Source organism: Halyomorpha halys, unplaced genomic scaffold, assembly GCF_000696795.3.
Source record: "Halyomorpha halys isolate HHAL.00 unplaced genomic scaffold, Hhal_1.1 Scaffold1384.1, whole genome shotgun sequence".
Classification (NCBI taxonomy): Eukaryota; Metazoa; Arthropoda; class Insecta; order Hemiptera; family Pentatomidae; genus Halyomorpha; species Halyomorpha halys.
Window position 1 is genome coordinate 101,832 of NW_027109385.1, and position 16,155 is coordinate 117,986.

Consider the following 16,155-nt stretch of genomic DNA (forward strand, 5'->3'; position numbering starts at 1 on the left):
CAGCCCTGGGCCTCAAATATATATTACATTCATCCTATGCCTCAAAAATGAATCAATCCCGGTCCCCAAAATAAAATATGTCATGGGCCCCAAATGATCTAGGTATGTCTATGTACTAAAATTCAATATCTATGGAAAAATAATGACTTGTTAGTAATAGAAAAAGTTCCTATTAATAATTAACTTAAAAAACTTGTAGAAGGACTAATACGACACTGCACTAGCTCACCTATATATAACGTGAAGCTATTTTACCCGAATACCCATCAATTAAACCGCTAAGGTGAAAAATACCCCAAAATTGGGTAAATACCCGGAAATCGGCAGCACTGTCAATGAGTAACGTTCAGGCGAATTATTTCGAATCTAAAATCGATAAATGACGAAATCGTACTACACCTTTCTCTGGTTTAGTTAGTTTTAAATAAAAGGAATTTTCAAAAACAGGCCTTTACCTCCTTGGAATATTTTCTGATAGCAAATATACAGTTTAGTAAACAAATGGGGAGGCTTTAAACAACAGGTTTTGCCACTTGTTGTTCAGTTACTATTTTATTTATTTATTTTTAATTTTTTTAAGAGTAATGTGTAGAAATCTTATCGCTGACATTTTAGGAAAAATGTCTGTGCAATATAATTTCGGCAAGACTTCTGTATATACCTGAAAACAAATTCTTGAGTTTAAGTTATCTGTTTATAATTTTGTTATAAAAATATATTTTAAATAATGCTGATGTAACGTCATTTTGTTGAAAAAAATATTTATAAAATGGGAGAAATAGCAGGCTCAGCGAGCTTCCTTCACCTAGGTGATATTGTTTCTTTATTTGCTGAAGGAATCACATCTGGTTTTCTCAGCACTCTAGGGTATGCCAGATTTCTGTTTGATGAATCATTAAACTTTACAATATAATTCAACATGATGTGTATCTTAGGTTGGTGGATGATCGAACAGTGGTTTGTCCAAAGGCAGGAGATTTATCTAACCCTCCAAAGAAATTTCGAGGTATGATTATAGTTGAATTTTATACATTAATTTTCATTCGAAATAAAATTTATTACTCTTTAATGGTTGATTTCATTTTTTGTTTGATTTACTTAATTATATACTATAAATTTTATAAGATAATTTCCAAGGTAGGCTCCTAGTAGTATGTATTGAAAAAATTATTGTATCTTAGATTTTGATTACCGGTGGTAAAAATAATAATGTTATCTATAGCCTTTTTTTGTTGATGATAAACACTTTTTTGTATTCTTTATAGTTTCACTTTCATTCATATAATGTATACAGTAAATGGATTTTTTAAATTTAATTAATAGAATTTTTGTCTAGTTCAAACTTCGGGTTGTCAGAATTTTTATCTTGTCAATCCAGGACATCCTCTCATCTAAACAAATCAAGAGTAGTGGTCCACTTTTCTTCTCACTAAGATTTTGGCTCGATTGGGCTCCTATGTAGCTTCTACTTAATTTTTAATTTATATTACTGAAGTATTAAAAACAAATGAAATTTAATTATTTATTAAATGGAACAAGCTCAGTCATAATGTAGACATAGTTTAGCTCAGGAGAGGTGTAGCCTTGAGAATTTGCTCATATTGGTAAATAAACATTACCAAACAAAGTAGATAAGACTCGGCGTTTCTCTCACCAGTACTCTCCTAACATGACATCCTTTTTTCCTACTTACGTATTTTGCTCACCTCAACACCTCTTGCGCTTTTTAAATCATGAGCTGAGGCAAGAATATCTTAAATCTTTAAAAAAATATGAATTCTTCAGCCCCTGATAAAAGAGCTAAATGTTATTTTGAAGTTGCTATCAACATTTTATCTTGGTTTAATAATTTTTTTCTAAATTCCTAACCCAGTTTTCTTATTATTTTTTTTTATTCTTACTCATTGGTGCATCCTATACTATTGTCGAGATCTTAGAAAGCTTCCAACGATCCTGCAAGTTCCATATCTATATTCTGTACTTACTAACAAAATACAGAGTGATAATGTATAATCTTGTGGATTTACGAATGTTTTATATGTCAAATTTAGAAATTTATGTGGGTAAACAACTCCAATATTTGTGCCTTAGAAAAAAACTATAGAAAAACCAAAAAGACTTATGTAGATTGTTCTAAACAGGTTTGCTTGTACATTGTACATGTACATTGTACTTATAAATGCATGTCATGTTTAGCAGAGTATTTTGACTAAGCAGTTATTCATTTGCAGCACATAAAGTTTGTAATGTAATTTTTTTAAAAAATAAAATATAATTATTTCATTGTTCTTTTATTTTTGAACATAATTTTGTTTTAATATTGAAAATTTTATAAAATAAATTCATCTTTCGACTTCAATAAGGTGTTTTTATTTATTATTCACAATCAAAATATTCAATAAATTGCATTGAGAGTATTTGCAAACATTTTGTCCTCATCACATCCAATAATATACAGAAATAGTACAAATCGTCTACCACGAGGTAAATGCTCATGGGACAAAAAAGTAAGGCACTTTAAATAAAGAACATTGATAACTATCCATAAAGAAAAAAAAATTAACCCCGTTCAAAGTTGAGTGTTTCATCTTTCAAGATATCTAGAATTCAAAATTCGAATTAAACTAATCTGTCCATCAGTGTCTTTCTTCCTAGGCTATTGGGCCAGCAAATTATTATTTAAAACTGTTTAAATTTCCACATGTAATTGTCTGTCATGAGATATTGCAGTCTGTCATACCCGTTATGTCGAATAAAGCTCTTGGATAACTGAATGGCTTTCGATTTCTCCTATTGTTTTCTTCTAGAACAATTGTTCATTAACTCTAAGCACTTATACTTATGATTTTGTTTTATTTCTTGTCATAAGCATGGTTAATATTCAACAATTTCAAACCTTATGGCAAATTTAAATGATGGTTCTTTGGTAATTAGTTTTTTTTTTCAGTAGGTCTTGGGAGAAGGAGTATATGGGGGGTACACTTCCAGGCCAAGTGATGTCAGAAACCGGGTCTATTCCTTTTGTAAGCATGGCATTTTTTCCTTCACCTTTGCTTTGAAGGAGAGAAAGGTTATGACACCCTCCCCCCCACTCTGGCTGTAGGTAGGGAAGGTTATATTCTCACTAGCATCCTTGATTTCACCATATATGTAGAAAAAAGTATCTCTTTTACATGAATCGATTGTAACTTCATTTGGTGTTCCCAGGATTTTAATCATTATCTTGGTTAAGCTTGATACCATGAGCACTACAATCACTTTTTTAGTTCAATCAATTTTATAAAAGTATTAGGGAAGTTTATGCAATTGTTTTGAAATAACATTTACACTTTTCTTAACCTTCCCCGGAGGGACAACACTAGCAGCGTGGCAACGTGCCTGTCTACCAACCCAAATGTTGTGAGTTCAAGCCCGGTCCTAGCCGGGATTTTCTTGAGCATAAAATTATATGAAACTCACTCACAGCCTCCCCCCTGGCATTTGTGTAGATTGTGTAGAAAAAAAATAGGTGTGGGAGTGACGAACCCACCCTACGAAAAAACCACATCAAGGAACGCGCGATGTATCTCCTAATATATCGCGCAAGGACATGGACCTCCATGGTCTGTCACCCATATAATAATAATTAACCTTCCCCGAAACTTGATTTTGCAACTGCCACTCCCCCCAAAAATTTTCAAGGGCCCAGACTGTGTCATGAAACCCTCGCGTGGACTCCCCTGTACATGCAACTCTTTATGGAAAATTCAACATAGCATGTCGGCATGCTTAGTTCTTTTTTATTAGGAATACTCTAGATAGGATTAAAAACAAACCAAATTTTTCTTTTATTGTCAAGGACAATAATCAGTATCCAACAAATCCTTTCACAGTATTTTAAGAATATGTTTCTATTACAGTGTGAATAATTGTTACATTAATATGTTTTACAACAGATCTGCTGTCAGGCTAGAAATTAGGCCAAAAATCTAGTTAAAAAATACTATATATACACACACATATATATATGTATATTAATAAAAAGAGTAGAATAAGTAATTGATTTTAAAGAATGTATATTAAACTATCTATTGGTGTAAAAGTTCTTGCACTGATCTCTCAAATATAAATCCATGTGTTATTTAGATAGTACTAACTTTCAAAAGATATGTCTCAAAGTTTCATGACTTTTCGAGTATTAATTATCTAGATATAGAAGTTTTAGTGACACTACTTTTGACACATTAAAACGATGAACAAATCCGAATTTTATGCAATGATTAAACACTGCTGTTTTATGGGAAAATACCATTCAAGCTCAGTAAGGCTTGAAAAGTGGTGTGGAATCAACTACATTGAAAAAAGCATTTAATGGAAGACTGTATGAATTGGACTTCCAATTGCTTCCCCTCACTGTATCCTCCAGATCTGGCCCCCAGCGACTGTTATCTCTTCACAAGTTTCAAATGGATACTCCAGGGAAAGAGATTTTGTTTAAATGATGAAGTAATATTATATTTGGAAGTTAAAATATATTTTGGAAGTCTAGAGACTTTGTTTGATACAAAATACATCAAAATGTTAAAGGAGCAACGAATTGAATGTATCACTCTTTAAGGGGACTATGTTGATGAATAAAGTAAAATTTTACATCTTAAAAGGATAGTTTTTTTAGTTGTTTATCCTTATTATTTATTGTTATGTTCTGCCAAATGTGGTAAGTATATTAAAGTTGAGGTGTTTAGATAGTTTGATTACTATTCATCACAATATGTTTTTAAACAGTTTAAAAAGAAGTGATATTATGGTGAGGTAGTTGGTATATATTTCTGTATGAATTCCTGGGACCTTTTTCAATAACTCAAGAGAGAGGGAACTTTGAACAACCCTGTTTTTACTGGTTGGATAATGTCATACTAGGGCTTTAGTATTTAGCTAGAGGGTGTTAGATATATTTTACAGGTATTCATAAGTGATGGAAATTGGTTCAAGAGACTGATCATTCAATGTTATAAGTGGAAACCTATCTTGTGATTTTCCAAATAAACATATACTTATATTATAAAGGAAATAAAGTGACTCAGTAAGCTAATTCAGCTTACTAATTACATGTTATTTATAAGATCTCAACTCAAACATGAGCCAATGATTTTCAATCTGGTTATCAATGTTTTATTTATAATAAAAAAATTCTACAAATAAAAAATTAATGTTTCAAATAGTTATAATATTAATACATTCTATTGAGGTTTGAAAAATAGTTTACTTCAATTGTTTTTGTATTTATGAAATGATTTATTTTTACTTTATCAATTATTTTTTTTTTTTTTTAATGCTATATTACTGATTGTGTTCTATTTTATTAGAACAAACCAAATATCTATTTATTTTATTCTTAATTTCCAGATTGTTTATTTAAAATATGTCCTATGAATCGTTATTCAGCCCAGAAACAGTTCTGGAAAGCTGCTCGACAGAATGCTAATGCAACTTCTTCTACAGATGCTGTACTGCTCAAAAGATTACATGTAAGAATTTAGTATAGTTTTGTGATTTTCAATTTAGGACCATTAATTATTTATGTTTACTTTGTAATATATATTATTAAATTGTTTGATGATTACTAAAATTATCATGTAACATTTAATTCTCAAATCATATGATACACAATTAAGGTAAGAAATGAAATCTTAAATATTAAAGATTATTGATTTTTAGTACTGAAGTTTTTAGTATTTTTATGGCTTCTCAAGAAAATTTATAAACATATTTAAAATTTCTTATAGTGTTTGTTTTTAATAACATTAATTAGATGTGAGAATCACAACTTTTTTTTTTCTTTTTTTTTATGGTTTTCCTTAAAACCAGCCAAAGTTTTGGTTTCGGCCAAAAACCCAGATACAGGTGCAGTTTCAGTATCACTTAAATATCACCCAAAACTTTTCTATTTTATTTGACCAAGATTCACACTTCCATCATCTGTTTTCTAGCAGCCTAGTACAGTCAGGCCAGGTACCAATTTCTGATCGCTAGTGTTCTGGGAAGATAATCATAAGCCATTTCCCTTCCTCCCTCCCTCCTTTCTTAGTCTCCTAAATATTATAAAATTTTGCAAATAATGGGCTTAGGACAAGAATTGGATTAGCACCCATTGAAACTCAATTAATCTCTATTTGTTTTGTTACTAATTTTTGTGTTTCCTGATTCTGTCAACTTCCAAATTTTCATTACTAGTTGGTTTCAGGGGCTACTTTCTTTTTAAAGAAAGTAGTTTTGTGACTTTTTATAGAGCAAGTCTAATATCACTCCATAATAATTTATTACAATCTTCCCCACTGGCTTATTAGTAAATAGAAGGTAGTAAAGGGAATTAGTGTAGTATTGTTACCAAGTCTACACCGAAATATCACAATCAGAATATGGTAGAATCCATAAAGCTTGAATCCAGGTTTATGTTTCATTTTTTTCCCAATAAACACTCCACTCCATTTATAAATAAGTGGAATGTTCATTGTGGAGTTCCTAAAGAAGTACAGAAAGCATTTTTAGAGGTACTTAGTGAGAGACTGTAGAGCTGAATGAAAAGCTGAACATTGCAGTGCCAGTTTGGAGGACTGAATTTGAGAACTGATTTCCACGTTGTAATGGTAAGAGAGCTGAACTATCTTTAGGTGAAGATCAGGTTGGCATCCTTATTCCTCAATAATTCAGTTTTAAAAGTACAGGCACTTTTAAGTACCTTGGTTCCATTTCAACAGATGACAACAGAGTGATAAAAGAAATTAATGCAAGGCTGTCTGCAGGGAACAAGTCCCTTTTTTGCACTAAAAAATACTTTAAAGTTTAAAAATCTTTCAAAAAAAGCCAAATTCATAACATATGAAACCATCCTGAGACCCACAGTTACTTATGGCACTGAATCTTGGGTATTAATAAATGTGAGCGAAAGGAGACTTAATGTTTGGGAAAGGGAAATACTCAGGAAGATATTTGGGCTAATAAGAGAAAATGACACGTGGTGATTAAGGAAGAACTGTGAGCTCCGTGCAATGTATGAGAAACCAGATCCGGCATCCTTTGTGGAAATACCCACCCCAGATGGCAGAAAAGATGTCAGAAACTAGGATGCCAAGACACCTACTGTATCGAAAAATTGGAGTTAAATGATACAGAGGAAGACCAAGAGTGAGATAGTTGGATGACATGGAGGAGGACTGTAAGTTGCTTGGAGTAAGGAGATGGAGGACGCTTGCAAAAGATATAAATAACTAGATTGATAATATAAAGTTGAGTTGATATAAAGTCCTTGAGGAGGCCCAGGTCCTTGTAGGACCGTAGTGCTCAGCAATAAATATAAGTAAGAGATCTTGAAGAGATCATGGTATGATAGTATAAAAGGAAAGATAAAGGATTCTATTAGGAGGGCACTAAGTTTTTGGTAAAATGTTTAAATCATTAACTTGAGAACTGGGTATGATGAGTGTGCTGGAAGCGTACAATAAAAAGGTTTTGAGTGGGTTGATTAGGAGACTTGAGAGGACAGATTAGTGTTGAATTTGATGGCTATTATTATTGTTTAAATAAAATAAATTTTATCCAATTTAAATCTCAAAACAATCTAGATTTCTTTATAAATCAAACATTTTGACCATCCTCAAGGACAATCTTAAATACTAATTTACAACCACATCAATTTTAAAAAAACTTTATGCTGGCTATTCTACCCAGGTCAATAATTACAGTAAAAATTATTCTATTTTGTCAAGTTTTTACTTTAACATTAAAACTTTTAATCATAGTCAATTTATTATGTTTAATAGTGTAAACAATTAATGAAATACATATAAGATTCGTAACCTGTAACAAATATTATTGTGATAAAGTATAATTGTGTAAATTGACAGTGATTAAAAGTTTTAATGTTATTGACAAAATTGGGTAATTTTGACTGAAATTATTAACCTGGGCCCTGGGCTGAATAGCCTGCATACAGGTTTTTTAAATTGATGTGGCTCTAAATTTGTATTTAAGATTGTCCTTGAGGATGGCTGAATTAGTCGAAACGTTGGACTTATAAAGAAATATAGATTGTTTTGAGACTTTAATTGGATAAAATTTATTTTATCTAAACAATAATAACCAGTCTCAAGAAAGTGAAAAGATTATTAAAAAGATTCTAACATTGGATTTAATAGGACCTATGGAGGGTGTACCACCATGACATTGGGAAGGGAAAATGATTCTATGGAAATTTTCTAGAATAGGTTTTTTATATGAGCAGTATCAGTAAAGGAAAGTTTGCCTGGGAGCAGAAAGGTACAAAAGTTATTAGGGAAAATATAGAGCTCCATAGTGATAAAACAAATCAAAGGGAAGTACTTCTTTTTACATGAAAAAGAAAATTTGATAATGAAAAAAAAAAAAGGCTTTTCCAACAAATATAGATTTATAATGAAGAAAGGAAGCATACACAATAGAAAATTAAAATTTATTTACAATCAGAAATTTATATGTGGCTTAGGGAAGTGGCAACCCCCATCATTAGGTCAAAGCCTTGCAATTAGCCACTGGTGTTTCAGATTGGGGGAACAGTATCCTAACCCAACACAGTACACTAATACTATACACTACAACACCTCTACATAACATACATTTTGGACTGGGTGTCTCGAAATGCTTGATTCAGAACTTTGTGGGTTCATATCCCACCTGGGTCAGTCAGTAATTATATAATGGAGGTCCTAAGTAATGAATTTTGACATTCTCACTCTGGGTCTGTATTGACCAAAAAAAGGATGCTACAAAATACTTTGGATACTTTGCAAAAAAATCACAAGGATTGTATACTTCATGGTATAGTGATGGCATTGATATCAGTTGGGATGCCACATAGAAAATATTTCTTGAGGCAGTTGCTTGTGGTTTGTAGAATGAGGGAAACTGGTATTGGAAGGGAGAGTATTCCTTGGTGGACATAAGAAGTCATTGAGATCAATTTTAAAATTTTTTGGTACAAATGTTCCTTTTGTACTCAACCGCATTAAAATTTTGTTTCGTTGTCATTTTTCACTGTTTCAAATATTGATAATATTATCCTTTCAATGCCGTTCGTTCATTGTTACCTTCCCTAAAGTCTTTAGTAAATTGCTTTTAATGGACTTTAAGTAATAGAAAAGCCCAAATATGTTATAAAACCTTTTAAGAAGCTCTGTTTTTAGGTATCACAGTCCTGTTTCAAGGCCAATGAAGTACCCTGGGGTTAATTGGTAAGTGGTGAAACCTTTTACAGATGTGGTCTGTACAGCTTCAATATTTGAGATCTGTTTAAACAAGCCTGAATTTCAGAATTGACCGAGCAGTGTCGAACTGATATTGTATAATTGCATCAAACTCACTTATATTTATATAAACTTTTATTTATCTTCAATGCATCAGCTTTTGATTTCGCTTATATTTCTGTTACATAGACTGCTTTTACATTTGCTTTTCTAATGGATTTGCACCACGTTTGTTGAAGCATGCATGGTGACGAGTTCTAGTTTAAATATTGATTTTAAGAAATCAACTTACTTTGTTAGTGATTGGATACCATAGGGATCTATCTTTTATTACTTAATTTACATCTTAAAGAATCACAACTTATGGTATTTTTGTTTAGTAGCTCTTGGTACTTGTTGGTTGCTCTTTTAAGCAAAAAATATGTATATCTCCCAGTTTTAAGCTTTTTAAATCAGTAAAAAATTCTGAATGCCGGGTTCTCCTGTATTATTTTCTAGGATAAGATTAAACATTTGACAGCCCAGTCCATCACATTGTTGAACTACATATGTGTCTTGAAGAGCTTGTTTGGTTCAGATCACCCTTACTGCACATTTGACTCTATTCAAAGTCATCTTAATTAGGTGAACCAATTTTTGTGGAATCCCCAGTTTCAGTCGAACTTAGTATAATGTTACCCTATTGATACTGTCATTTAGTTGCCCTATAATCAATGAATAGGAAGTAGTGTGTGTATTATGTCCTCTTACCTTTTACAGGATAAGCCTGTGAGAATATTCAATACTTCGTGTATTTGTTTGTTTGGAACCTGGCCTGGTATTTACTTATTACTCTTTTAGTATATAGAAATGATCTTTTATAAAGTACGCCTGTTAGGATATTGTAGATACTAGTAAGCAGTGATATCTCTTAATAATTTCTGTTGACAAAAATATTCCCTTTTTTATGAATTGGAACAATTTTCTCCAGCTTTAAGTATAACTTATATTTTCCCAAACTTGGAGGATAATATTTTTTAAAATTTTAATGACTGAGGGCCTCCAGGTTTAAAAAGCTAGGATGAAATGCTATCATATCCTGGAGATTCGTTATATTCAAATCTTCCAACTGTCTCAATGATTTCATCTTTAATCAGGGTCATTTTCTCCTATTTTAATTCAATTTTAATTGAAATGGTCTCACCAACACTTCATCACTCATTTCTTATCAGATACCCAATGTTCCTTCTTTATCCTTCCAAACAATTCCAAACAAATTCATGGTATAAAGCCTTTTCGACCATAATTTAGCTTTCAATACTATTGTCTACTTTCCTGATTCATTTTTAGCTCTTTAATTTGCACCATTCTTTATTTTTCAAGCTCTTTTTTTCTCTTATGAAATTTTTCCTCTATCCATCTTCTAGTCCTGTATTCTTCTACAGATGCTTGTGTATGCCATATTTGTAAGATTAATTCTTGAGCCTCCTTCTTGTCAGTGACTTTCTTGCATTCCTTATTGAACAATGCAGATCTTATCCATCTTTCTTCTAACCTCAGGATTTTATGCTGTTTCATTAATAGCTATTGTACACTCATTCTAGGCCCTTTTAATGTCACTATCCCACTCATAACTGCTTAACTTTTGTCCCATTTTTATAGCATAGTATCATTACTTCTTCATTTCTTAGTTTACCTTGGTTAATATTGTTTTAGAAGAAGTGGTAGCCTAACTGCTGGAATCCTTGTTCTAATGCATGCAAATACAGACAGTAATCTGAGGCAATATTTATCCCTTGGTTTGTTCTTACAATGGTCAGAATATGAAGAATATGATACATACTGACCAATACATGATCTATTTTATTATTGGTGAAACAATTGGATTTTCTAGTTGTAGGCTTAATTTTATTATTATGAGCAGGAAAGGTAGGTGCTTCTCTATCCATCCTATTTCTTGTACAGTAGCAATATCTGCTTCGTATATATGTAATTCATTAAGGAGCAGTCGTAATTCTTTGGTGAAATTACATTCCAGGTTGCCAAATTTAAGTCCAGGTCAACCACTAGTTCTTTTCCATTTCATCTCTCTGGATCTATTTTGTTTTGTGGTAGATGATATTTTTCAGGATTGGCATTACTATCACTCAAGTCCAGTCCCAACTTGGAGGATCAGGATTTTTTGTCTGAGTACCTACCAAAAATGACTATATCTCTACATAATGTTGAGCAGGCTAAACCAAAGTCATAGGACATCTTTAACTAAGCCATATTGACTCTCTAATATGTTCACATTTTTCGAAGTGGTGATACAGTTTGAAATTTTTAAAATAAATTGTTCGTTTCTTGAATTTTAGCACAATTTATTAAATGTAATTAACAAAGGATTTTCTGAAGAAAAAAATTATAGTGTTTTTCTCAATGTTTCTATATGTTTTTTAGGGTGCTGAATCTAAATTTTAGGTTTACAACTGCGTCAGTCACCAGCTTCGCAAAACAAATAGCGACAAAATCTTAACTTTTTTCAGTTTTTTATTTATAACTAGCATTAGTCCAAAACAAGCATTCTATACAAAATTACAAAAACAATTTCCTATAAAATGAGTATAATACATTGAATTTTCATCTAACCTGTGACGGCTCTAGAGCATCCTCCAAAAATATTGCAGTTGTCAAAGTTTCACAAAGGATATTTTCAAGTAAATCATAGAAATTTTTTCCCAATAATTCTATTATTATTTTTTGGAGTGCTAAACCTGAATTTTAGATTTGGCATCACACCAGCCTAAAATACTTGCCTTTTGATGTGTTTTTCAAATTCATTTTCATGTGTTAAGGAATTGTTTTAATAATTATTTATGTAAACGCTTAGTTTTTTTTAAAATACAAAAATTACTGAATTACTCCTATCATCTAAGGTTGAAAAAGGGTTATTTAAATATATAAATGTTTTTCTCAATGGTTCTATAAGTTTCTTGGGGGTGTTGATTATGAACTTCAGGTTTGCTAGCTGGCAGCGTCATAACATAAATAGAAAAAACTCAAGATTTTGAAACTATTTTTTAGTTTTTTGCTTAAAACTAAGAAACTAAACATTTTTCGTAGATGAACATTAATACAAAACTAAAGCGAACAAAATTTCCTTCAAAATATGTATATTGTATTTTATTTTTGAAAACATTGAGACATCACTAAAGTGTGCTTAAGTAACCATTTTTTGGTTCTCTGTGAAAAAACTTTCTTTGAACTGTCTGGTTTGACCTAGACTTACCATAGATTTTTAAAATAGCTAGTATCAAGCATATGACATTGATACTTGGGCACAACTGTATAGTTGGAAGGTGATAAACTGAAAAAGTGGCCTTTGTTAAGTGTGCTCTTACAGCGATTTGATTCAATTTACCCAAAAATAATATATAATATACATATTTTGTGGTAAATTTATCTACTATAGCTTTTTTTTACAGTGTTAATTTTTGAGAAATTCTTAGCATGCTAGTTATAAGCAAAAATCTAAAAAAATAAATTTCAAAATTTTGGTCTGCTTTTTATTTTTGCTATAAAGCCAGCAGTTGGTGAGGTGACAAACTTAAAATTCAGATTTGGCATGAAAAAAAAATACATAGAATTGTTGAGAAAAAAACTTCATTGATTTTTTTATAAATACCCTGTGTGAAACTTTGGGTCAGCTCGACGTCTGGACTCTTTTTATCATGCACGCTAGTGAGGTTGCTGGTTTGATAAAAATTGAGAGTCCAATTTTTTATAGAAAATTTATTTTGGATTAAAGGTTGGTTTTCCAGTTATAAACGAAAATCAAAATGCTTTTGTTTCTGTTTTCGTTGTGAAGCAGGTGGTAAACAAGATGGTAAATCTAAAATTTGGAATAAGAAACATATAGAACTATTGAGAAAAACACTTCTATGTTTTATTTTTAAAAAATACTCTTTTTGAACATCACATGACTGGACTCATTCAGTAATTTTTTTTATTTATTGAAAAAAAACAGTATTACTTGCATTTTAATATACATCATTATGAAAACATTTCATTAATACATCCAAAATACAAAAATTTGTTGACCAAGGATTTAGCAGTGTTTTGGATTTTCGAGAGGTAAACCCTGTGGGAGTGACTATGGGAGACTAGGTTTTCCCAGAAAGAAGAATCTGAATATTGTGCTAAATGTCGGATCATGACACTCTAATACCTGTTAATAGTTCATAAGGTCCGTGGTTTAAGGTAACATTGAGAAATTTATACATATAGTGCTTTCAAAAGAAAAAAAAACCGATAAAATCACAACATTTCAAGATACATTAGCTAGTTATGGAACTCAAGAGTGCATTAGAGATCTGAAACTTGGGTAGTAAGAGTTTCTTGTGCAATTTTACTTACATATGTCTAAATTGGCTGGGATTTATTGCTCTGGAGCACTTTTACCTATTTTAGCTACACAGAGTCTTTAGAAAAAAAAAAAATAGATGTATCAGATTTTTATTTTAAAATGTATAGACAATTCATGCAAAGAAAATGGGTAAATAATTTTTTTTTTTGCGATCTCATTACATATTCTTAATATTAAGAATAAATTTTCACTAATAGCTGATAAACTTTTATTTTTCCATGAAGCTTCTAGTAGTCTTGGTAACAAAGTTTTAAATCAACAAACAATTCAGTTTGGTTCTGTATGTAATGTTGTAAGTGAAGTTAGATAATAGATTCATTATTATAGAGGTTTATGAATGGATAGTTGTGACATTTGTTTCATTCTTTTTTCTGAAATGAAAATAATTATGCCAGATGACTGGAAATATTTTCGGTACCAATGAGGATGACTTAGTAGGTTGCTGAGATAAATCACTTATAAATTGATAATACTTATAAACTTACATTCAGCATTGTAAAAATCATGAAAATTGACTAGTATGTGACATCTCAACTGATGCTATAAGTGGCAAATATTTGGTCTGTAGTATCAATACCATTTTTTGTGGCAATGTAGAATGTGATAATCACTGGCTTCTTATGCTCCCCAGGTGCAGGATTAATTGCATTTTCAACATATAACGAAAGCACAGGAATCTTGTTTTTGTTTGTTTTTGAAACATAGCGTGTAATGAATGGCACTAACAGCTTTCCAACAAAAACATCAGAGCTGTCCCTGTCAGGCTGGTTGCCCCTGACGGAGGGTTTTGTCGAGTTTATTGTTTATTAGTTATTATCCAGAGTATCAATTTCCTCCATTCTTGATAATGCATCTGCTATATCGTTCTCCCTTCCTGCAACATAGCGAATATCAGTAGTAAACAGGATGATAAAATTTATCCTCCAAAACCTCATGGAAGTGGAGGTCTCCGGTTTCTGCTAGTATGCAAACTGAAGCGGCTTATGGTCTGTCCAAATGGTGAAAGTATGAACCTCAATCTGGGAACGAAAGTATTATCACTTGTTATATAGCTAAAAGTTCAAGGTCATACTTGGAGTAGTTCCGTTGGGCCTGGTAAATACCCTAGAAAAGAAACCAAGAGGGTACCATGCACCATTCTCCTTTTGCTGCATTGCCGTTCCTATTAAACATCACTTACAAGAGCTAAATCCAATTCTGGCTTCAAATGCCCAATGATGGCTATGTTTTGGAATGCTTCTTTGCTACCTCCTCCGTCCATGACATTGGTTTCTTATTGTTCATCCTAACATTCGATAAATATTCATTTAATGGTAATCGCACTGAAGCTGCGTGTGGGAGGCAACTTCTATAGAAATTCACCATGCCCAGGAAACGACGTAAATCTGCAACTGTTGAAGAACGTGGATAGTTGACAATGGTTTGCACTTTTTCAGGTAGTACTGTGACTCCATGCCACGTCACTTTTTGGCCCAAAAACTCTTATTCCTTGACCACGAAGACACACTTGGAGAGGTTGATATGTGTGTGCACACTGAGACTCTAAGAAGTCGTCTGTCTATTTTTCAGTATAAAAAAAAAACAGAAAGTAATTGTTTTGTTTTTTGACTTAATAAAAATCATATGTTCCAATAATCGATTTGTGGACCATATGTTGGCCGCAACATACCGCCCACCTAAAATTTGTTAAAAATTTTAAATTGACACTGACGGGGGTAAGGAGAACTAGTTTGATCTCTGGTTTTCAACTATGCAGGTACGGTCAGCAATAAGTGGTGCTTCACTAGTTCCGACAGTTGAAATCCTTTAGCTGCAGAGTACAGATTCCTGCAGTTTGCAATATCCAGCATTTGTAAGACGTTTATGAATGCGTTCATGCGTTGAATAAGGTGTCCTTACAGGTACAGGCGAACCTTTAAAGGAAAACGAGCTTCGCAGTTCCAGTCGGGTTATGACTTTGTGGCAGGATTTCAATAAGCTTCATAGTAAAAGAGCACACCATTCCGCCCGCTTAAAATTTTAACTTTATCTAGTATCAGAGAAATTATGTATTTGATACTACAGGAAATGCTGCCCGGAGAAAACCGCTCAAATCATGGAAAAGCGCGAAGAGTAAAGCAAGATATGAAGAGGATATGTGAACAACAGACTTGAGTGGTTGGAATGGCGAAAGTAATGAAAGAAGGCGGATTAATTTTACAAGATCTCTGGTGCATATAATAATTAATCTTATTGTGGGGCATCTGAGACGACAACAGATGGCAGAAAATAAATAAAGATTGTAAGAAGCACACAGGATTATTATGGGGAACTTAATTCTAATGAGCATTGCAAGCCTTGCACAACCACTTTGGAAAATTATCGGCTTCCTACGTTCCCCTAATTATGATGACCGAGTTGGGCAGTTGCAATGCCAATGAGCAATGTGTTCGCCACCTAATCGAAGGAAATATATATGAGTTCTTTTTTTAGCTGTAGAGCCTCTTTGAGAGTTATGTAGCGAACAGGAGG

General features: G+C 32.2%; 1 protein-coding gene across 1 annotated transcript in view; it reads left to right on the forward strand.

Moving 5' to 3' along the window:
* Positions 1-493: 493 nt before the first annotated feature.
* The window catches only part of Itpr (Inositol 1,4,5,-trisphosphate receptor), a gene marked incomplete in the record, with an annotated part of 110,924 nt that continues 95,262 nt past the window's right edge, over positions 494-16,155 (forward strand). The window contains 3 exon segments of the mRNA XM_067047567.1: positions 494-867; positions 936-1,006; positions 5,386-5,507. Of these exon segments, the coding sequence (XP_066903668.1) occupies positions 770-867; positions 936-1,006; positions 5,386-5,507 (291 nt within the window).